This window comes from Phodopus roborovskii, unplaced genomic scaffold (genome assembly GCF_943737965.1).
Source record: "Phodopus roborovskii unplaced genomic scaffold, PHOROB, whole genome shotgun sequence".
Taxonomy (NCBI): Eukaryota; Metazoa; Chordata; class Mammalia; order Rodentia; family Cricetidae; genus Phodopus; species Phodopus roborovskii.
This window is the reverse complement of record NW_026126447.1, coordinates 21949183-21973974: the sequence shown is the minus strand read 5'-3', so window position 1 is coordinate 21973974 and position 24792 is coordinate 21949183. Positions and strand designations below refer to the sequence as shown.

Genomic DNA, 24792 nt, shown 5'->3' with positions numbered 1-24792 from the left:
TATACACCACATACACACAGGCCAAATTATAGACAGTACATTATTGGTAGCTGGAGTCTCAACTGAGAGTAGTGACTGACTAAATGTAGTCCCAGTGTTGTACTGAGTGGTGTGGGATTCACAAAAATGACTAGAAACAAATGCACTAAAACTCAATGAAGTTTACCACTAAAATAGCCACTTTTAGGATATATAAATTACAACTCAATAATGCTAACTTTTAAAATAAGCTGCCAGAGACATTAGACATTAAAGTTGTTGTCTATAACATGGATCGAGTGCCCGCAAGTGGTCAACAAGTAACAGGCTTCACTAAAGACCATCATGAGGAATACAAAAACAGCATAGAGTCAGGACTAAAGCCAAGATATTGAGGATATAAGAGAATCGAGAAAACTAAAGCCAGGTCACAGATAGAACTAAACATGATGGTCATGTACTAATGATCAGTTAGATTTCATGGAATACCCCCCCCCCCGCCCCTTACTGTATGTCTCTAAACACTTACTCTGTTCTTATGCTCCTTTGGCTCATGTCTGGAACATGTTCTCAAGTTTTTCACAAATACAAAATGAATGGGTCACTTCTACCTCAGTAGTTTGTTGATGCTGAATACTGAAGCAGATATATTCATTCTTCCAGCTCCCTCCTCAGTATCTTTTTTTGGATGCTGACCCAGATCCTACCAGGCTTTCAAGATTCCCCTTAGTTGTACCCTACTCTAAGAAAGGGAGGAAGGGATGCATACAAAAGGTGTTCGTTCCGTACAGATGGATACATCTCTCTCTTAATACCGAGTGAGATAGTCACACTATATTATCAAGCAAACTTCTTCCAAAAGGAATGCTAGCATCCATGACCATCATTTCCTCCCTTTAGTAATAAGTAGCAGTTGAAACTATGCTCAACACCTGGAACTACTACATACGCTCAGTCCATGGATCAGTGGTGGCATCACCCACAAGCCCAGCAGTGCAGCTGCACTCTGCGATGATGGTGCCTGAGTCACAGCTATCTCAAGGCACAGTTGTTGTATCTCCTCACCTGAAAGACAAGACAGGAAAAATCAGTTCTGTAATACAGTGCTCTGTTTCCCGACTCAGACTCAGGGGTCAATGTCTGAAGCAAGTCACCTACCTTGGCCATGTCTGTACACAACAGAATTCATTCAACCAAGTGGTTCAATAATTTTTGAGCAAAGAGGTAAAGAATATGTCCAGTAGAATCACAGCCCTAACTCTTGGGATTGCCAAGGGCCTTAAACCATCTGGGAAAATTTCTCTGATAACACCTAGAGAAATCAGGACACTCAAATACTATTTAAAAGTATGAGAAAATGCTAGCTACAAATCTCTTGTAGCTTCCCCCCGCCCTTCTCCAGCATGTGTTCATCACATAGGGAAATTTCTATCTGGTGTGTCAGTTAATTTTTTGCCAACCTGACACAAAGCTAGCATTACATGACAAGAAGAACCCACAGCTGAGAAATTGCCTCTACCAAGTTGGCCTGTAGGTTAAGTCTGTGGGAACATTTTCTTGAGTAATGATTTCTATGGGAGGGTACAGCTCACTGTGGGCAGTGTCACCCCTGGGCAGGTTACCCTGGATGGTATAAGAATGTAAGCTGATAAGCCATGAAGGAAAAGCCAGTAAGCAGTGTTCCTTTGGACCTCATTTTTTGTTCCCGACTCCAGATTCCTGCCTTCAGTGATGGATATACATACAGATAAATAAATAAGACTGCCCAAACTTTCTGGAGTCCACAAGATGAAGAGTGGGTTCCAGGTGACACACACTGAGCTAATAGATTTGTCAGAACACGGATGGACTCTGACTCTGTTTAAGTGTGATTGTTTTTACACCTGGTTCATCTCTTTCAGAGTAAGAAAGTATTTGATTTATTGTACGCACAGCTAAGAGATTTGGAATGTTTTTGAAAGACTTTGACCTTTTAAAGTGTTTGAATCTTTTTAAAGACTACAGGACTTATAAAACTATACTGCATTTTATAATATGATATTAACATGAGATCTTAAGTATAAACAAGAAAGGAAACATAATGGTCTGATAGTAGTATTTATGTGTGTCAGGGGGGCAAAAGACCAATAGTTTGGGGTGGTCATTAGTTTGTTTTGTTTTGTTTTTTGTTTTTTGTTTGTTTGTTTTTGTCAGCTAAAGACAAACTACAATCACCTAACAAGAAAGAATATCCGTTGAGGAATGTGGACATGTTCTGTGGGACATTTTCTTGACTGATGATTGATGTAGGAAGACTTATCCTGCTGTGATAGTGTCACTCCTGTGCAAATGGTCTTACATTGTATAAAAAAGAAAGACCATAAGCAGCATTTTCCATGGCTTTCTGTTTCAGTTCCTGCCTTGGCTTTCATGTTGAAATTTTGGCCTACAGAACTAACTTTAAGATAATAAATTTTGATGTGTTTGCTTCACCAGCAATAGAAACCTAATAAAGAGTCCAACATGGTGTTCCTTGATACCTAGGGCTCAGTAAGTGCAGTTTGATAACTACCAAACTAAGTCTGCATCATATACCCAGCTTTTTGTTTGTTTGTTTGTTTACTATTGTTCATTTGTTGGTGTGTGTGTATGGAAGCCGTAGATTAGCATCAAGTATTTTCCTCAATCCCTCTCCACCTTATCTATCTATCTATCTATCTATCTATCTATCTATCTATCTATCTATCCATCTATCTATCTATCCATCTATCTATCCATCTATCCATTTGAGCTGGGGCCCCTCCAAGCTCCCAGATTTAGTTAGACTGGCTGTTCATCAAGTTCCCAGTGATCTTCCTGTCCCTGTCTTCCTAGCAATGGGACTTAGGCATCCATCACTCGCCTCTATTTATTTATTTATTTATTTATTTATTTATTTATTCATTCATTTATTTGCCCATCTACCCATTCATTCATTCATTTTTACATACATGTGGGGGTTGTAACTTAGCTCCTTATGCTTGCATAGTAAATACTGCACTGACTAGACCATCTCCACAGTCCCTCATGAACTGTTTTTGAGGACTACATACATCTGTATCTTTAGATGTCCTCCTCCCCACCCTCACCTATGATGACTCAGTGAAAGGAACTCAGTTACTGCATGTAAGACACACTAAATCTACCAGGCACTGTCAACTATGACACAAAATCTGCGTTCTTATTCAGGCCAAATCCTAAGAGCAAAGCCTGAAAACCTAAAAAAACTCAGTATTTACCAAAGTTTAGTCTCATAAGTGGAGAGAGGAGTGCAGCCAAGTTTGCAGGAGGATACTGGTAGCTTTCCCCAACAGTTGCAATGGGTTTCATCACCACTTTGAGAAGGGAGGGAGGCACAGCTTCAGGACCTACAACAGATAAGAAAAGGAAGAGTGAGACAATTAACTGTTTATTTCTTTCAGAGCCAAAGGCTCTAATGCCACATCTTTAGTTACAATCAACCTTTCAATGCTACACTCTGAATCCCACATGGGCCCCCTGTTCTTACTCACTGTCTCCAATCTCTTCTCCTGTTGTGTTAGACATGCCCCACATCTTAACTCTCTTCTACACTTCTTTGTCTCTTCATCCAGTTTTTAAAAAGAATGGCCTATTCTTCATTATTGTTTCATTGCTTAGTATGGTATTCGATGCACTTACAGAGGGAAAAGACAAGCCTTGCCCACTCAGCACCACAGAGGAGCTATGGAATATCTCCACCTACTATGGCCTCAGAGCACCACACCCATCATTTACCACTTAAAAAACAAAACAAAACTCTTTAGTTCCTAAGCCATAGTACTTGCCCTAGAGGTGAGCGCTAAGGCAGAAGTATGTACTGCATATGTTAATCATCTACCTCTAACTTTAATGTTGGTCCTTCTGTTGGGAGGGAAGTACTTAGAGTTGATAACCTGAGATGCTAGAGTAGTAACAAGTAGTTGTACAAGGCAGGAATAACCATTAAAATGGGCAGGTAAAAGTGATGCTACAAAGAGCCATAGGAAAATTAAGAAATATAGAAAATGCAGATGAATACAGAAAAAATGTAGACAACAAGGAGAAACAATATGGCAGAATCAGCAGCAAAAGGAAAATTACCATCAGCAGAAAGAAAAGCAAGGGGGAAACCAGGAACTCCATCAGCAAAAAAGCAATAGGATCAGCAGAGCTGGAGGGGTTGCAGGGGCAAGAGAGCTGATATGTGGGGAAAGCTGAAAATAGAGAAGCACAAGATATGTGGGCAAATTTACTTGACAAATGAAAGCAGAGGCAGTGAAGGTCACATAATCCCAGAAAGGAGAAGCTCAGAATGGTAGAGAAGCAGGGAAAGGCCAGCCAAGAAAATGAAATCAACAGGCAGGGAGAAAGAAAGCGGAAGTGAGAGTGTCATTGAGACAAATCAGCTACAAAAAGAGAGAAGTAGAGGTGGTGTGGGGACCCAGGAGGGGAAAACCGACCTTGGCAATGGGGTAGCAAAGGGTGAATACAGAGCTGTGTCACAGCAAAGAAAGGAGAAGCTGCGGGGAAAGGAGAAGCAGAAGTGGTGTGGGGTACAGTAGGGAAAAACCAACCTTGTGATAAATGAGCTTAGCAAAAGGCAAAAGGGAAGCTGCATCATCACAAAGAAAGGAGAAGCTTGGGGGAAAGGAGAAGCAGGGACCCAGGAGGGAAAAACCGACCTTGTGACCAGTAGCAAGGGTGACAGAGCTGTGTCACAACACAGAAAGGAGAAGCTGGGGGGAAAATAGAAGTAGAGGTGGTGTGGGGATCCAGGAGGGCAAAACCAGTCTTGTGAAAGGGTTTAGTAAGGGTAAATTGAAAGCTACATCACCACTCAGAAAGGAGAAGCTGGGGGAAAAGGAGAAGCAGGGGACCTGGAGGGGAAAACCAACCTCATGAAAGGGGTAGCAAGGAAGAGCTATGTCACAGCACAGAAAGAAGAAGCTTAGGGGAAAGGAGAAACAGACAATTTAGAGGGAAAACCGACCTTGTGACCATTAGCAAGGGTGACAGAGCTGTGTCACAACACAGAAAGGAGAAGCTGGGGGTGGGGAAGAGAAGTAGAGGTGGTGTGGGGTTCAGGAAAGCAAAACCAACCTTGTGAAAGAGTTTAACAAGGGTAAAGGGGAAGCTGCATCACCACACAGAAAGGAGAAGCTGGGGGAAAAGGAGAAGCAGGGAACCTGGAGGGGAAAACCAACCTTGTAAAAATGGTAGCAAGGAAGAGCTATGTCACAGCACAGAAAGAAGAAGCTTGGGGGAAAGGAGAAGCAGAGAATCTAGAGGGAAAAACCGACCTTGTGACCAGTAGCAAGGGTAGCAGAACTGTGTCACAACACAGAAAGGAGAAGCTGGGGGGGGGGGAGAAGAGAAGTAGAGGTGGTGTGGGGATCCAGGAGGACAAAACCAGTCTTGTGAAAGGGTTTAGTAAGGGTAAAGGGGAAGTACATCACCACACAGAAAGGAGAAGCTGGGGGAAAAGGAGAAGCAGGGAACCTGGAGAGGAAAACTGACCTTGTGAAAATGGTAGCAAGGAAGAGCAATGTCACAGCACAGAAAGAAGCAGCTTGGGGGAAAGGAGAAGCAGGGAATCTAGGGGGAAAAACCAACCTTGTGAAAGGGGTAGCAAAAAGTGAAGGCAGAGCTGTGTCACAACACAGAAAGGAGAAGCTAGGATGAAAGGAGAAGCAGAAGTAGTGTGGGGTCCAGGAGGACAAAACCAACCTTGTGAAAGAATTTAACAAGGGTAAAGGGGAAGCTGCATCACCACACAGAAAGGAGAAGCTGGGAGGGAAGGAAAAGCAGGGACCAAGGAGGGAAAAACCGACCTTGTGACCAGTAGCCTTGTGACCAGTAGCAAGGGTGTCAGAACGGTGTCAAAACACAGAAAGGAGAAGCTGGGGGGAAAGGAGAATCAGGGAACCTGGAGGGGAAAACCAACCTTGAGAAAATGGTAGCAAGGAAGAGCTATGTCACAGCACAGAAAGAAGAAGCTTGGGGGAAAGGAGAAGCAGAGAATCTAGAGGGAAAAACTGACCTTGTGACCAGTAGCAAGGGTGGCAGAATGGTGTCACAACACAGAAAGGAGAAGCTGGGGGGGGGGAAAGAGAAGTAGAGGTGGTGTGGGGATCCAGGAGGGCAAAACCAGTCTTGTGAAAGGGTTTAGTAAGGGTAAAGGGGAAGTACATCACCACACAGAAAGGAGAAGCTGGGGGAAAAGGAGAAGCAGGGAACCTGGAGAGGAAAACTGACCTTGTGAAAATGGTAGCAAGGAAGAGCAATGTCACAGCACAGAAAGGAGAAGCTTGGGGCAAAGGAGAAGCAGGGACCCAGGAGGGAAAAACCAACCTTGTGAATGGGTTTAGCAAGGGTAGAGACAGACCTACACATTACAGGACAGGATGGAGAAGCTGGGAAGAAAGGAGAAGTGGGAGTGGGTGGGGAGAGAAGCGGAGGGTCAGGAGAAAAGAATACAAATTATAGACATTGAGAAAATGGAAGAAGTGGTGGTAGGCAGTCAAAAAGAAAACCAAAGGCTGAGAGCAGTCCATTTCTGGAAACTGAGAAGTCCATGAGTGTGGTGCCAGTACCTGGTGAAAACCATTATGCTGCATTATAACACACTGGAAGACAGGAAGGCATCACATGACTAGACAGTAAGCTTGCCAATAATGCATTTCAGTTGTATAACAAAGTCACTATCTCAGTATCCCAGTGATGACTGTCAATCATGCCCCAAGGGAACCACATCAAAATAGTGTTAGCAAATGATTTTGGTATCAGTTTGCAAAACATGAAACCTGGAAGGCACACCTAAGCCAGCAACTTTGAATGTGTAAAGGTGTGCTAATGCATCCTTCCAACATGAGCAACAAAAGAAACAGTGTACTTTAATTGGAATGGGCAACAGTTCAAAACTTGTGCTTACAGAAATATGAAGTCAAAAGAAAAAACTAGGAAATAGGAGGATTTGAAATCATAGTTCAGGCCACTATTCAGAATGCATGAGGGACACTTCCTGCAACTCAGTAACACAAAAGTAGCCAAATTCTGCGTAATGGGTAAAGACTTGAAGACAATTCTTAAAAAAAAAAAAAAAAAAAAAAAAAAAAAAAAAAAAATATATATATATATATATATATATATATATATGTGGCCAAAAAGGACATGTTTTTCTTTTTAATTATTTAAAACAATTTTAAAATTTAAATATATTTTGATCATACTCTTCCCTTCCTCCAAGTTCATCAAGTCCTCTCCCCTTCCCTATTCATACAACTTCAAGTTCTTTTTTGAAAAACAAACCAAGAACCTAACACAACCACAAAACTCTCAAACTTATAAGATACAATAAAACACCAAATTATAACCAAATACAAGCGTGCGCACGCACACACACACACACACACACACACACACACACACACACACAACCACACACATAACTATATAGTTCATCATTTGTTGGTCAACTACTCCTGAACTTGAGATCTGCCCTTGAGTGGTGGATATACCCAGTATAATTCCATTGGAGAAAACTGATTTTCCCTAGCCCAGCAGATATAAATGACAGGTCCATTGTTAACCTTTACTCTAGTGGCTAGGTTTATATTCATTCATTCATTTCATTCTTTTTAAAATTAAATTTATTCTTTATTTTATATCCCCTCCCTCCTCTCCATTCCCTTCCTCCCCTTCTCTCTAACCATGCCCCCATCTACTCCTACCTCCTCTCAGAAAGGTCACCCCCCCTCCATGGGTGTCAACAAAGCATAGCATATTACATTGAGACAGGACTAAGATCACTCCCCTGCCCATGTTAAGGATGGACAAGGCAATCCAGCATGAGGAATAGGTCCCCAAAAGCCAGCCAAAGCACAACAAGCCCAGCTCCCACTGCTAGGAGTCCCACAAGCAGACAAAGCTACCAAAATGTCACACATATGCAAAGGGCCTAGGCTAGCCCCACGCAGGTTCCTTAGTTGTTGGCTCACAGTCTGTGGGTTCTCATGAGCCCAGGTTAGTTGTCTTTGTGGATTCTCTGTGATGACCTTGATGCCCCAGGCTTGTACAATCCTCCCTCCCTCTCTTCAACAGCATCCCCAGAGCTTGGCTCAGCGCTTGGCTTTGGATTTTTTGCACCAGTTACTGCAAGAAAGCTTTCTGATGACAGCTAGGCTAGTCACTAATCTGATTACAGGAGGTGGCCAGTTCAGAATATCTCTCCACTATTGCTAGGAGTCTTAGCTGGGGTCATCCTTGTAAATTCATGGAAGTTTCCCTTGCACCAGGTTTTTAACTAACCCCAAAATGCCCCCCATATTGAGACATCTCTTTCAGTACTCTCCCCCTCCATGCTATCCCCCAATCCGATCCCTCATATCCCCAACCCCACCCACCCCCAGGCTACCCAGATCTTTATTTTCTCATTCCAGGGAAATCCATGCATCCCTCTTTGGGCGCTAGCCTCTCTGTGGTTATGGATTGTAGCATGGTTACCTATTAAATATAACAAAATAAAATATAATAAAACAAAAACCATCACATCAAAGTTGGACAACACGAACAGCAGAAGAAAATGAGCCCCAGAGAAGGCACAAGACTCAGAGACACGCCCATTTGCACACAGAGAAGGCAGAAGACTCAGAGACACCCATTCACACACAGAGAAATACCATAAACACACTGAAGTGGAAGCCACACTCTAAGCACAGAGGACCTGGTGCAGGCCCTGTGCATGCTGCCTCAGTCTCTGTGAGCGCATGTGAGCGTTGTTCAGTTGATTCAGAGGGCCTTGTTCTCCTGGGGTCCTCTATCCTCTCTGGCTCTTACACTCTCTCCACCTCCTGAGGCCTGAGGGGAGGAATCCCAAAAGGACTTGAAGAGACACTGAGTGTCAATATTGGGTCATTAGAGAAATTTAAGTCAAAGGCACATGAGCTATTACTTCAGAGCCAATCATAACACAATAGTGATAATAATCAGACTAACAGCAGTTGGCAAGAGCATGAAGAACTGGAACACCACATATCCACTAGGGGAAAGTGACATTTCTTTAAAAGTTAAAACAGTGTGTGTGTGTGTGTGTGTGTGTGTGTGTGTGTGTGTGTGTCCGTCCAAAATAATTAAAAATAAGCATTCAAACAAAAATTTGCACATGTGTAGCAAGACCAGTCTGGTGCTTCTAAAAGTCAAAACTCAAAACCACACCTATCCACAGATATTGATGCCAGCACTAACTGCAACAGCAACTGGTAAATAGGAAAAATATGGCTGGTCCATGCACTGGATTATCACTTAGCTCAAAGGAGAGAAGTAGGTACCTGAAACAATATGAACAAACCCTCGAAATACTGTGCTAAATGACAAGAAGCCCATCATGGAAAGCCACAGATTGTAAGATTCCATTTAAATGAGATATACAGAAAAGACAAGTTAGAGACACAGAGCACAGTATGGTTGCTAAGAACCAGAGAAAATGGAGAAAGGGAAACAATTTGTTCAATGAGATTAGGTTTCCTTTTAAGGTCACAAGAATGCTCTGGAGGTAGATAGTATTGGTAGCAGAACAGAAATTGTGACTGATCCTAATACCCCTAAATTGTGAGCAGTTTAAAGAGTCCTTTTCTTTCTCCAAATACAAGGGCAGCCATATGCCAGGCTAAACTTAAGAATATATTTCTGGTCCTCTTCACTCCATCTCCTAATTGCTAAGATAACACTAGTTTACATGCACTTTACCAACTGTATTCATCTTCAGAGAGTAAAGAAGAAATCTTAAAAGATATTGATATAAGAGAGGCCCTGAAGAATACACAAAGCCTTGGTGCCCTGGTATCTTTCTCTTTTTGACACATGCAATGAAAAACACTCCCAAACAACTACTCTCTGGCTACCGGCTCCCTCTGCATCAAGACTGCTGTTGCCAAGAATTTTAATGGCCTTAGATCTTAGCCAGGGTCAAGGACATTCTCTTTTCTGACCTTCCTTTCTCTACTCTTCCAATTACAAGTGCATTATGGGGCCAGGAAGATGGCTCAGTGGACAAAAGCACTCCTTGTTAACCTTGATGACCTGAGTTCAGATTCCTGCAGTTCACATAAAAGCTAGATGGAGTGGCATGTTGTCTATAATCCTAGCACACCTACTGCAAGAAAGGAGGTGGGGACAGGAGTGTCCCCCTGGAAGCTCACAGGCCGACTAGCTTGGGGTGCAGCATACCAGAGAGACCCTGCCTCAATTCCAAGGTAAAAGGTAGGGACCAACCCCTGAGGTTATCCTCTGGCCTTCACACAGGTGCTATGGCATGTGCAGGCCCTCACACAAAGATATCATTGTACACATAGACAAACATAAACAAACAAATATTGTATATGTACCATGCTCCCATTCTTAAGAAACCGCTTATGGAAATAAACTCCCATGTTCATCCTTGGCTGAGTCTACATAAGCTCATCTATGTTCACAGTTTAAAGTACTAACTAAGCTGATAACTATAAACCCCTACCCTACATCCAATTCAGATTTTAATACCATGTTTCTAACTCCCATTCCCACCAGAACAGCTAACAAATCAGTCAGTATGCTTTCTACACCTAGATACCCTCTCGCCTATTTTTTTTTTTTTTTTACCCTTGGCTGCTCTCTTCTGCAATGCTTCACTTTAATACCCCATTTTTCCAGGTAAAAAAGTCCCCCTATTCATATATCTGTGCAGAGCTGTTCAGCCAGTAATACTTATTTCTACTCCAACTTGAGATCTAATACTGGGACTCCAGCGAATCTTATGAGAACTTTAACCATGGCTGTTTCCAGAAGTCAACAGGGATTATGCTCATGGAGTTTATTTTCTAATGAGAGAACCAAAGGAAAAAGAAGAGATGAAACCAGATGTGAGAGATAAGCAGGCACTAACTGGGCTTTGCATATAACTCTATCTCTATACTGGTAACATTTGTGGTAAGAATCTTTAACAAGTCTGGCTACAGACTAAAATCTGATTTCATGCAACAAAAATTAATTTGCTTCATTGTATTTTTAATTATGTGTATCTGTGTGTGGGTATGTGCCTATACTCGGATGCAGATGCCCTCATAGAGCAGGGTGTTGGATCCTCCTGGGGATTGAGTTACAGGTAGTGGGGCCACCTGATGTGGGAACTGTGGATTAACCCTGGGTCCTCTGGAAGAGTAGCCCATGCTTTTAACCACGAGCCTTCTCTTCACACCCTAACTTGCTTTTACAGGTCCCTTTTGGTACACATTCATAAGAAATGTCCTGGTGAAGAGGCAGACATTGCAAATATGTACTGGAAGTCTTTAGTTCATGAGCTGATGTCTATATTTTATGGTCTAAGTATGTTAAGTCAAATAATTTCAAAATTACACCACTTGTATTCCATGATCTACAGCAGGATGCATTGTAGAAAATGTTTAGTTTCCAAAGACTCAGGAAACCTGAAAAAAGAATCTAACTTTTCATCATACAAGGAGCCCATGGGGAATATGAACACTATCTGTTCTCTTGCCCAGGCAATGAGCTGTCCTCTGACTCTTTCTCTTCACTACTGACTACACTTATGTACATGCTAATTCAGCATTGACTGCACTTGCACGTTCATGTTGTTCAGCACTGACAGTACTGTATGTGCATGGTAGCCCGACATTACTGTACTGTGGGTATGTGTGTGTGCACGCATGTGCGTACACGTTTGTGTGTTGTTCCTGCACTGACTGCACTGTGTGTGCATGCTACTACAGTCTTCATACAGGCTTGATACACAGGTGTCAGAAACAACTTGTGAAATGGAGTATAGGGTTGAAACTCATGCCTCTGCTACAGTGCATTAATTCTTTCACAGTTAAAAGGCCAAGGCATCAATACTGAGAAGCATGATGAGAACTAACACAAAATCTTCCTCTGTGTTTAGAAGAAACCCGTTCTGACAGCCAATGGAATGATGGGAACTACAATTACAGTTAGGAGTGGGTAAAATATTTGGCAGTTGCATGCATCTAAGGAGGAGGGTAAGAAAAGGGAAACCTAAAACATATCTGGAACACAGAATACTGGTTCCTCCCACAGAGATCTGTATGGGGCAAAAGAATATGAACAATAGGAATTATCAGGTCCTTTATTTAAGTGCTTTGTCCTTCAAACAAGCGCCTTAGGTAAGATGGTCACTGCAATGTCATGAACAATGGATTTGAAACTGAGAATGCCTATGGGAACTTGTCAAAAAGATCCAGATGTTTTAAAATCTGAATGTAAAGCTGCTTTACATCTCTCATTCAGTTGACAGCCTCAAAGTTATAAATGGCATATCCGAGCATAGTGTATTACAATAGGACCTATTATCCCACGCACTCTGGCTACACAGAGGACTGTGCAGCAGTCTAATTACTACAGGAAAAGTCTGGCTGCAAATAGGCTAACATCTAAGGTGTATAAACTCTATCTGCAGCACACCACTTGTGTGGTACAGCTATTTATTTCCTCCATCTTTGCGCTGTTGCTGGAGGCAAAATAACTCAGCTCAGAATAATCCAGCATTCATTACAAACATATACAAGTGATAGAGGTCAAATTTTTAAATTATATTACATTCCAGGTAGTCTGTTCTAAGGTGTTTTTTTTTCCTGCACATTGAAGAACTTATAGTTTAATGAGAAAGGCAGCCTTGAAATAAAGAAGTATAAATAATTATGTAAATAATGTCACATATGTAAAACATGAAAAAATAAAAAGATACAGGAAGGTAAAAGATAGGGAATCAGATCTAATCAGAAAATATCATTGAAGGTTCAATCTTGTCTCACAAGAATAAAAGATGTCAAATCAATATGGAAAGGATGAAGTACATAGAGAATTCAGGCAGACATCATTATAGGATGGTCTGTTTGTGGGAAGTACTAAATGCTTTGCCCCTGACCAGAAACTACAATCAATACAGTTGTTGAAAAGAATTGATTCTGACACATCAGATACTAAAAGCTGGTAGAGTCCTCTATCTTAGGAGCAAAAAACTCAACAACATTCAGTTACCAAAACGAAAAACACCAGGAAGGCCACAAAGCAGAGTGGCAGCCAGCAGAGGTCAGAATCTGGAGAGAAAGGCAACTTAGTAGGGCTATGGCCCAGAGGGAAAGGAGGATTGGTTACATTCATTTGGACTGATCCAATGAGCAAACAGGCTGAGAATAATGAGCCAGGTTACCTACAGTTACAGAAGACAGATGGTTTGTAACTTTCTTGTATTTTAATTTTTGTAAAATAAAATGTAAACAAGTGTAAACACTAAATAAAGAAGTTGTGGAACAGAGGTGGCTCAGTGGGTGAGAGCACTTACCACTCAAACCTGACAAACTGCATTTGATCTCAGAATCCACAGTGGAAGGAAAGAATAGACTCACACAGTGGTCCCCTACCTGCATACACAAGTGCCTGCATTCACATATATACATGCCACAATGTCTCAGCTAGGATTTCTATTGCTGTGAAGAGATACCATGACCACAGCAATTGTTATTTAGGGGAAAACATTTAATTGGGGTGGCTTCCATTTTTCAGAGGTCTAGTCCATTATCATTAGGATGAAGCATGGTGCTGGAAAAGGAACCAAGCCTCCTACATCTTGACTTGAAGGTAACAGGAAATGAGTTGAGATACTGGGTGTGGCTTGAGCATATATGAAACCCCAAAGCACTCCTCCACAGTCACACACTTCCTCCAACAAGGCCACACCTACACCAAGAGAGCCACACCTCCTAATAGTGCCACTCCCTGTGGTGACCATTTTCTTTCAAACCACCGCACATAACAAAGTTACTCTTTAAAATATAAAACCCACAACTTTAAATTTTTTGTTTTGTTTTCAAGATAGGGTTTCTCTGTGTAGCCCTGGCTATCCTGGAACTTGCTCTGTAGACCAGGCTTGGCTCAAACTCACAGAGATTCACCTGCCTCTGCCTCCGAAGTGCTGGATTAAAAGTGTGCACCACCACTGCCCAGCTTTTTTTTTTTTAAGATTTATTTATTTGTGCATATGAGTGTTCCACTTACATAGATGCCTGTATGACAGAAGAGGGCATCAGACAGAACAGGGCATCAAATCCCATTATAGATGAGCACCATATGGGTGATGGGAAATGAACTCAGGACCTCTGGAAGAGCAGTCAGTGCTCTTAACTGCTAAGCCATCTCTCTAGCTCTTTTAAACTTTAATTTTAAAAACTCTAATGTAATGAGCACATGTAAAAATGTTCATTCCTTCTGATACTGAAATAAAAATTAAGTCATCATAATATACCTGAATGAATTTTACTGTTTTTTTTTTTTCTTTAATGTATGTTACAATGTTTCATAATAGGGTACTACAACTAAAGGGGTTCATTCTTTGTTTAGTTACACAACCTGAATAAGAACCCTTCAGGAACTCTATAATGAAGAATAAATCATTTACTCAATTTTACAGGAACAACTGTAACTATAAGCTAGGTGGCTTGCCTAAATTTGCATATGCTGCAAGGAGTGGAAATGGGATAGCAACCTGGGTAGGCTGAGTCCTCTATTTTAACCTTTATGATAGACTGAAGGGTTCATACTCCTTTTGCAGCATTGAGAAGCCATGCCAGGGCCCAGAGAGACATATTACGAGTAAAAGAGCTTGCTCTTCCAGAGGCCCCATGTTCTGTTCCCAGTACTCACGCTGAGCTACTCAGAGCTGCCTGTAGCTACAGATTCAGGGCACTCCACACACAGCAGACACTGACACTGACACAGAGGAGGCAGACAGACATATATGCACACACTTGCACCTGTATGCACCCCCTCCCCACCAACATAAAAATAAATCCTTAAAGAGGCCACTCCATCCTTCTCATTACCAAATCTTTACACTCTTGCCCACTAATAAACCGCCAAGAACGTACTGTAAGAAAAGCGATGGTAGGACAAAGAAATCTACCTGGATAAAGATACTCACAACACGGAAACTTTAAAAATGACCCCATAGTGAAATGATTAATGCTGATATATCAACGTGATCAAGTATTAATTACATTTACTTATTTATTGTAAAGATGGGAAAGAGTACCAGCATGCAGAAGTCAAAGGACAACTTACAGGAGTGAGTTCTCTCCTCCTGTGTGGATCCTCGGCATCACTCAGGCTGTCGCCCTTTGTGTCTAACCCACCAAGCCACCTTGCTTGCTCCTTGATGAATTACTCTACAGTCATTTTTAAGTGGTAATTATGGTGACAAATGTGAACTTGAGAATTATTACTTAAAAAGACAAAGCATATCATTCTAGTAACTTCGTGTTGCTGTAAAAGACACCATGACCAAAAGCAACTTGGGGAAGGTTTTTAGGTCTTCATGCCTCCTGTCACAGAAGATGTGTGACAACTGTGCTTATTTATAGGAACAGGTATTAAATTTAAAAATCAGATTATTAGACATTACACATTTTATGAATGGATAAAAATGAATATACACATCAACAAGGACATGCATTGCACTAGCTCAGTAACCATCTTCTAGGGTTGATATTTCAGAAAATCTCCTTTTGGTTTTCTGTTTGTTTGGCATTGTTTTATCTATAGGTATGTGTGTGAGTCTATGTCCTATGACTGCAGTTGCCCAAGGAGGCCAAAAGGTGGTGTAGGGGTCCCTAGAGGCAGAGCTGTGAGTAGATGTTAGGATGCAAACTCAGATATTCTGTAATGGCAGGAAACACTTCTGGCCATTGAGTTATCTCTCTAGCCCTCTTTAGTTTTTGAAACAGGGCCACATTCTATAGACTTGCCCAGCCTGGAATTCACTGTGTATCCCAGGATGGCCCCTTCTGATTCAGCCCCCAAGCACTGGATTACAGGTATGAGCCATTCTGCTCAGCTACTATCTTCTTCCTTATGCCACTTTTAAAGTCAGCGCTATACACATATGTTAATTTACAGTAATGTTTCCAGAGTTGCATAGGTAAGTTATTAATAATTCAAAATATTTTAAAAGGGCACATTGTTTCGGCAACCAATTCCCTGAAAACATACAACCTTCTGACATCATTAGTGTGTATTCGGTTCACTAATTCTGCTAGACACTGTCTCAACAAGTAAATCTCATTCTAGTCCAAAACGACTGAAATTCTAAAAACGATTAAGAATATGAATTCAGATAATCTGTGTATAAACCTAAAGCTTATCTGCATTGATCACTGACCAATGTTAATGAGAGGAAATGCCACTCATTGCACTACATAGATTTATTTATTTTCCTCAGGTAACATTTACGCTATCAACTTCAAAGCCTAATATAGAGAATGAGCTTAGGAAGCCTTAGCCACATTCTCCAATGTCAACAGTCCAATTGTATAGAGATACCCAGTATGGGCATCGGAAAGAATTATTACTTTTATTAAGTGTTTTAAATGCTACATTAAAGAAGTGGATAAAATGCTGATGGCATTTGAAATGGTATGGAATTGAGAAATCATAAAGATCAAAAATCAGAAGGATGAGTAGAAAGGAAGAAAATTGTAAGACTCAAAATTAGAGCTGGGTGATCTCAGCACTTGGGGGATGAAGTGAAAAGGATCAGGGGTCTAATGGTAGCTCTAGCACATACTGAGTTCAAGACCAGCCTCTGCTACAGAATGACCTGGAGTTTACGATTCCATAATGGGAGGAATTCAATTCTGAGCAAAGACATTAAGGCGCATAGCTGAGAGATTTCCATAGTAATTGTGACTGATGACTACCAAAGGTAAGGAGTCACACACCTCACTGAAGATCAGAGAAGACAGGCAATATCACATGGGAGACAAAGATCCGGCTCCTTTCAAAGCCAGAAACTGAATTCCCTAATAACTAGAAGAATTCCACTGCCTTGGTATGGCAGTGGAGTGCAGGTCTCCATGAAGGAACTGGTGCTCTAACATCACACATCCATTAAGGTGCGAATATAAAGCCTGGCGAGTGCTAAGCCCCAGAAAGCAGTCTGACAAGTTCTTCTAGGACTTCATGGGCTGTGCTGGAAATCTCCATGTCACTCTCATTCCAGCATATGTGTGAATCAATTATAACCCTTTACATTTTTTTCTCGTGAGTTATTAAAGTTAAAAATAGTCCACAGAGGCGGCGAAGCCGCACCATTCCTGAAGTGGCCTGCCTATCTTCTGCCTGTACCAAGCATGACTTTTATTCTTAAAAAACCATCTCTTCCTCAAAAGAGTTCACTGACGTTGTCATCCTTCTACCAGCAGCCCCACTGGGTTCTGGTGAGTGACATCCAGACATTTAAACTCAAAAGCTCCTTCAGAAGGGAGTTATTAAAATTCAAATGAGCTGGGCATATTGAAGAAGAAAGCGCTCGTTTGCATGCACACCTCTGCATTTGGCCATCCCATTTAGTCCCACAGAGCAGGGTCTGGTTTTGTTTTTGTAAATGGGGCTTTGGAGGCGGAGGTCAGCCTCCCACGGCCCCCACTCCTCTGGGGTCATCATTAGTAATGTGTGGGGCTGAATAGATTTTCCTCTGAATCTACTCAGCAAACCTGACAGGAAGGCAGCCCTCTCCCACAACCTGAAAATGCCTAAAATCCAACTGGAGAGGTGGCAGTTTTAAGTGTTCCAATGGTCTGCCTTGGAGCAGTTTCCAGCAAGGCTGCACACGACAGCATCTCAGCCCCACCTGAGCCTCCAGCCTCCAAGCAGAGCCCTTTCTGGTGAGCCAGCTCTTGAGGGTCACAGGCCTGTCACAGTGAACCAGGAGCCCCCAGAGGATTCCAAGCAAACTCATTTCTCCCAAGAAATATGGATCTGCGGGGCCAAAATAATATTTTATTTGCCAGGAAAAAAAAAAACACATTCTTGAAGTCTTTTATTTGACTTCAGAGTTCTTACTTCATTTCTTGTGATGCTCTCTCATGTTTAATCATTTTTTTTTTAATTTTACAAGCTAACAATGGACAGCTTAATAAAGCTATAATAAAAAATATGTGGTGCTAACGTTATTCTGGTTGTGGAAAATTCAGACGCTCATTTAGTAAGAATTCAATTTCTTCCTAATGAAGACATCTCTATTATATGTGTTTTAAGAAGACATAATCTGTAGCAATGTAATCATTAAACAAGTTTGCATATTATATGCAACAGTGTTTATATAGGACAATGATATAATCATGTCGATTTTTACATGGAAAAAAAAAATAGGAGCTAACAGTTCTCCCTCACAACCCTAGAATAAGGAGCATGAATCCTTATTCTAAAGACTCAAGGGGCCAGGCCACAAAAATAGCTCTAGGATTGCTCTTCCTAGGGGGCATCAAGCAACAATACTTTCTCTTCCAATGGAAAGATTTTATTTTTCCATGAACTTCATTTATCAAATCACTCCTTCCAGATCTCATGCACTTTTCCATTTTAATTCACTTAAAAAATGCATTTTTTTTTCCTTTTTAAATTTTTAATGGTCTTGCTATAATAAAGTCACTGATTTGCCCAGTCAGGAAAGAATGAAAGTAGTGAACATCACTGCAAGATGATTATATTAACGAAACTGGCATGAGCCAGGACATACACCATGCTAGCAGCCTGCCCTCCTTGCTCACAACTCAGAGAAGTGTGTGTCGTTACAGAGCTCCTCTTCAGTAACTCACACAGCACTTCTTTGGTTCTGGTTAAACAAAGGCACTAAACCAACATCCTCTAATGTGGAGGCCCACAACCCAGGAGCTCGGCAGGAAAAAAAAACAGAAGCTAGAAACAGGAGTTAGAGCATGTGACTCTAGCAACACAGAATGATCAGACAAGTCTAGGGACAGGAGCTACTTCCCAGCCAGGCCTGAGATGCAAAGGACACTTGGATGTGCTTCCTCTACTTACACTAAAGTCACAGATGGATGGAAAAAGCAGTATACACTTGGTGTAGCTCCACGCGATAAAATGGAAGACACAGTTTACACAGAACCACCCACCATGAGACTACAACATAGTTTGTACATATACAGAGCAACTCTTTAGCTTCCTAGTCATCCAGAAGACGGCTTAGCAGAAGACAACATTTGCCCCTTCAGATTTGATTTTACAGAGTGTGCTTCGGGCATATAACTTATAGAACATGAAGAAACAACAATAAAATCCAAGAAATGTGATCACTTGCCTTTTTTTCCTCCTGTAACGAAGAAGCCAATGGCTGCTCTAATAAAACTGCCTTCGGGCAAATAGCTGTAGTCAGTAGGAACTGTGGAGGCAGAAAATGATCAAATTAACTAGTGAACTTGGCAGGGCTAATGAAGGAGAGGTAATGATCTCATGCTGCCATCTCAACCCACAGACAAGGCAGAGATGTTTATGCTATTATTCTGTGTACACTAGCCTGTACTCAGAATAATGGCAAAAACTAATTCTATTAGATTAAGTGATTGGCTCCGAGGGAATCACTCAGGCTATTAAGAAAAATTTAAAATGGTGACAAACCTAGGAAGGACTTAAAAAGAATCACAAAGGATGTTACTAAAGTGAAGTGGTGATAAAACTCCCTCCCTTGCAAACTATCACACCAAAAGCTCCAATCCAATGACCTTCTCAGGGTAGCCAGAGAGCCTGTTGGGCTTCTAAGCTAGACACTGTCCTAGAGGTCTTGTTATGATGCTGCATCAACTGTATGAACCAAGGAAATTCAAAAACAAGGATTGACAGCACCATCTCTTACCTAAGGTGGTGAACAACATGTACAAAGAGCCAGATGTGGCCACTGACCTGAACCAATGAGCCAGTGACATTTCTGCTAGCAGAGTCCTGAGAGTCCCCTAAATCCTTTTCCTCCCAGCCCCTCATAATTGTTTCATGAGACAGTTTTGCTGCAATGAATGGCTCAACTGGGAAATTCCACTAGTAATGAGTAGTTGTGTTTTTCAGACACACAATTATTTTGTTCATGAGAACTTGGTATAATCTGACTCACCAATACTTCATTTGAACATATTGACGAAGCTGTAAGTACACACACACACACACACACACACACACACACACACACACACACACACACACACACACACAGCAAAGCCTAACATAATGTGTTATGTTACCAGGATACCCTAAGAGCCCTAACCTTCAAAACCAGCAGAGGTTTCTAACATCTAAATCCCCTTTCCTATGTTCATATGAAAACTTCCAGCTGTCTAAAGTTCACCATGTTGGGAAGGATGTGGACCAAAGTCCTCTGTCTAAAGCTGCAGAGTGACTGCAGTGAGAGAAACAAAAATTATAGAAGCCCACATTCATAGTTACACTATCAGTAGATGACCCATCAGGAATACATGAAACTAGTTTTAGTGAGGGTTCTTTATTTTCTAAACCTCTGTGGACCAGGTACAAGATGGCTAGTGGGTCAAAATACCATTTATAAGAATCAAGGGACAGATAAATGAAGGTGGTTCTTTCCCTAGAAAAATCTCTAAGTACAAACACAAATTAAGCACATGGGAATTATAATATTTTTATTGCTTTTATCAAAAGACAACAAACGTAAAGGGTTTTGTTATTTGAAGAGCCAGGATTCCAACCCCTAAGGAGGTACACATCTTTGAATGTGGCTTTATAAAGCTATTGGGCAGAAAAATCCCAGTCACAAATAGACAAGTTTTTTTGTTTTGTTTTTCATATTTTTGAGAAAGGGTTTCACTGTGTAGCTCTGTATGAAGATATTTTTAATGAAACATAACATCATTACTTTTAGTAAAAATGAAATGGTCCAAGCTTCAAGGATGTGATTCTTTGTTTATGGACTCATCACTAAACAAACTCTTAATGTAAGTCATGTAATATTTCTGGGCTTCATATTTTTCATTTGTAAAATACAGGTCCTTGACTGAATGTCTACACTATCCTCTAAGGGAGGCAGAGAGGAAGTATGAATGAATAAGTGACTTGGAGGCCAAAAATGTAAATCCAAAGCACCACTTTCTGCCATGAGACCCAGAGTAAGTCTGGAAGACTCTTTATACTCCATTTGCTCATATATAAAAATAAATATTGTAACATCTGTCATGTGGAATGGCTGTGATGCCCCTATCTCCTTAACAAAGTGCAGAACCCTGAGTCAGGCACTCCTTCTTCCAGCTCCAGAATATTAGGACTTCAATCTTACCAGAAGTTCTGCTTTGATTTGAAGACAAGGTAGATAGGTGAAGATGTCCTAGAAGCCATATTGCATTTGATTGAAGACCAATCACCCCAGAGACATTGATGACCTATTGATGAACACATAGCACTTTGGTGATGGGGAAAGATCTAAGCTCCATTCAATGAAAGGCCACCATAGACTCTCATTAACCTTGTAGGAGGTAGAGGCTTAGTTGAGAATGGGAAGTTCTATAGCAAGATGCTAACATGAGTTTCCTACACTGGACCTGAATCTTATGTTAACTGATGAGTTTGCTGAATGAATGAATGATGAATGAATGAATGAAAGAATTAACCAATCATGGCAGAAAGTACTACCAATATTCTTGGGTTTCACTAAGCAAGACTGTTCTCAAAAACTGGCTCAAGAAAGCTCAAAAAAAAAGGGGTCTGGGGCTGGAGCTTAGTTGGTAGAGTATTTGCCTAGTGTTCAAAAGGCCACAGTTCAGCTCCAACACAGTATAGACTAAGTGTGGTGGCTCATGCCTGTAACACCAGCACTTGGAAGAATCAGGAGTTATGAGTCACCCTCAGCTAAACCATTTGAGGCTAGCCTGGAACACATGAGATCCTGCCTTAAAAGAAAATAAAGAACTCAAAAAGTAGAAAAGAAGCGAAAGTTACCTAATGATAAAATATCTCTTAAAATAGATAGAAATTTTAACTCATTCTTTTCTTTAAATAATTTCTACCATCGATTATTATACTTTATGAACATTTTAAAATAATCATTCCTAATTCTCCCAAGTTTTAACAACTTGAACTTCAGTAGAATTCTTTTTCTGAGCACATTCTTATTCATATATGTAAAATATATTTTTCTCTGCCCAGAAATTCATGCTTTTCCACCATGGATTACTAACACATCTTCATATGCTAGGTATTATAATTAACCAAGTTTTATAAGAATGAAAACAAATAGGCTAAGTGAGGAAAAAATAAGCTAGAAAGCACTGGGTATAGTAAGACTACCGGTCACAGAAACTCAGCTTGGCCATGATCATCGGGAAGAGGCTCGGCCGTGCACCCAAGACTGCTGCCACATTGGTTCAGCTTCTTTCGAAGCTGTACTTTCACAGCTTATTCAGTAAACATAATGTTTTAACAGATAAAAATCCTAACAGATAAAAACTTTTAAAGTCAATGAACATTATTATGTCTCAGCAAGGATAACAATGGCAATTATTTACTCACAAACTCTTATCAGAACTAATGGCATTTGATTATTCTTCCCTGGAGTGTGCCCTGCCCTTTGGGCACCTTCTATTTGTCCTTGTTCCAACAGCCAGATAGCGTTTTAAGGTCAGGTTTAATTTTAAGGTGAACCAGTAATAACTTACCTCAAAAAAGGCAGTATTCTCCCTCTACCCACCCACAGGAGCAGGGCATATTTGTCAATGAACACAAGCCCATATACTACTTTGAAATGGTCCATGAACTCAACATGAATGTTAGACTTTCACATTTGCCAGGTAAGAAACACTATGACAAGCAGTAGGGAAAAGACAGCAAAGGAAGAGATGTGTGTACCACCCAGGGACTGAAAATTCCTCTTCTTACCTCAGTTAAGGTTCTAATGACTTCATTAAGCCTTGCTTGAAAATGGGAGCTCTGGATGGCTTCTGACTTTAGCTGAAAGATTGAGCAGAAGTGGCACAGGGCATGAGAAGCCATCTAGGTATGGTATAATCTATCAGCTATCAGTATACTTCATGTACGTAAGTGGTAAGCTCCTCAAAGGCCGGGCCCAGGATTTATCTACCATTGATTTCTTAGCACCTTTGCATGATGACACATAGCAGTCCCTCAAAGTTTTACTATATGAACAAAGGTATACAATTCAGAACTGTGATAAGCTTCACATGCTGGGATAATGTTTCAGAATACAACACTTGCAAAGATTTAAACTTGAATATCATAGATGTGAACTGAAATTCCTTATGAATAACTTTTGAAATTTCTTATGGGCCAATCACGGAAAGGGCTATGGAAAGTATCTACCTTGAGGGGTTTGAATCCTACAAACTAAACCAAACAAGGGATACATATCTACAGAAAGAATTCTCAGCCAAGAGTACTTTTCTTTTCCACAGAGCAAGGCACTGAAAGCCACAGAGTAACTACTGCCAAGAGGACATACTCCTCTTCCCCTAGGACATTAAGCTAATGCTATTCTATTGTTGCTATGGCTATGTACTCATTCAAATTCCTTCCGTTTAGAGTTCCTGGCTTTACCTGCATGATGTCCGCATCTGAGCCTACCAGCGCCACCAGACCATGAAGGGCTGCCAGACAGAGCATGGTAGAGGCACCCTGAAAACCAAGAATCAAAACAGTCAACAGCAAAATATTCCTTGGGTTTGAAATCTTCATGTAATTGCTGCACAGCAAGGTCAGTGGCTAAAATTGTAACACATGCATAGGATCAATACAACTAACAATTGATAATTGACCCTGAAGTAACAACAGACTAAAACAAAGGAATGCATTAAGGCTGTTAAATCATAGGTGGCTTCTTATTGTTTCTATTTTCCAAGAAAACCATAACATTGTTTTAAAAGTTAAAGCACTACCGAATAGCCAGCTTTTTAAAAACAAAAACAATTTGTAATAGTTGACAGACTGCACTACTTACAAGGTATTAAAGGTATACACGCCTCTTTCGCTTGAAATTACCCATTCATATACTGTTAAGCTATGTATCTTAGCTGTTCCTATAAAGAATCCAATAAAAAGTCCTTTTTCCTTTATATAAAAATATAATAGTATGCAGGTGATGACTTTTACCTCTGTCAGGACAACTTTAATCCAGTTGGGGAGGAGTTTGTTGCCCAAGTCTTCAGCTTTTCCATGTCCACACACAGACAAACCGTGAACCAGATTCCCTAATGCCAGTGCAAAGCCTGAAGTCTGGAACAAATAAAAATAGAGGTGGAGGGGAGCTATAGATAAGAACTCCTATAGAACATTTAGTATACACAGAGTAAAACAAGTATTTCTAGGGTTCCTATACCTAAGTTTGATGTGGACTTTGGAAACTGAGTTTTACTGTAAGGAATTCTGCTGCTGTGGTAGTTTATCTTAGGAGAATAATGCTTCACTGTCAATTGATAGTCTACAATTTCAGAACAAAGTATGGGTGAAAAGCCCAAGGTTCACCACCCAAGGTCAAAATCACCTCCTAAGCAAGAAAACATGCCACAACAAATACAGTATATGAACACATTTGACTGTGTTATTGCAAAGCATATTCTGAACATGTAATCACAGATAGAATCAAAAACAGCAACAATGTCGCCATAAGTTAAGATCAGTAGCTCCTGCAATAATTCACAAAGGCCAGCACTAAAATGTGGAGAAACCTTTCTTTAAGAGCCATGCCGGGGGAATTGATGGCACGTACAATTAGAATTCTTTCTCATCATCTTAAGCATGGATAGCAGTTCACTGGCATCAAGTATATCCACAATTGTACACTATTTTCATCTTGAAAAATAAAATCTCTGCCATTAAACCTTCCCACACCGTACCCGTGGGGCAACTGCCAATCTACTTCCTGTCCCTGTAATTTGATTCCAAGGAGACAGACACCTAAGTGTCTCAGGC

The 24792-nt window shown here is 40.9% G+C and overlaps 1 protein-coding gene across 3 annotated transcripts in view; it reads right to left on the bottom strand.

Moving 5' to 3' along the window:
- The window catches only part of Focad (focadhesin), a 289725-nt gene that overhangs the window by 11743 nt on the left and 253190 nt on the right, over positions 1-24792 (bottom strand). For all 3 annotated transcript variants that reach the window (XM_051188149.1, XM_051188150.1, XM_051188151.1), the window contains 7 exons: positions 23974-24096; positions 23422-23499; positions 22747-22818; positions 21152-21254; positions 19160-19240; positions 3237-3365; positions 929-1044 (listed from right to left, as the gene is read on the bottom strand). In XM_051188149.1, the coding sequence (XP_051044106.1) occupies positions 929-1044; positions 3237-3365; positions 19160-19240; positions 21152-21254; positions 22747-22818; positions 23422-23499; positions 23974-24096 (702 nt within the window). The remainder of the gene's footprint in view (positions 1-928; positions 1045-3236; positions 3366-19159; positions 19241-21151; positions 21255-22746; positions 22819-23421; positions 23500-23973; positions 24097-24792) is intronic.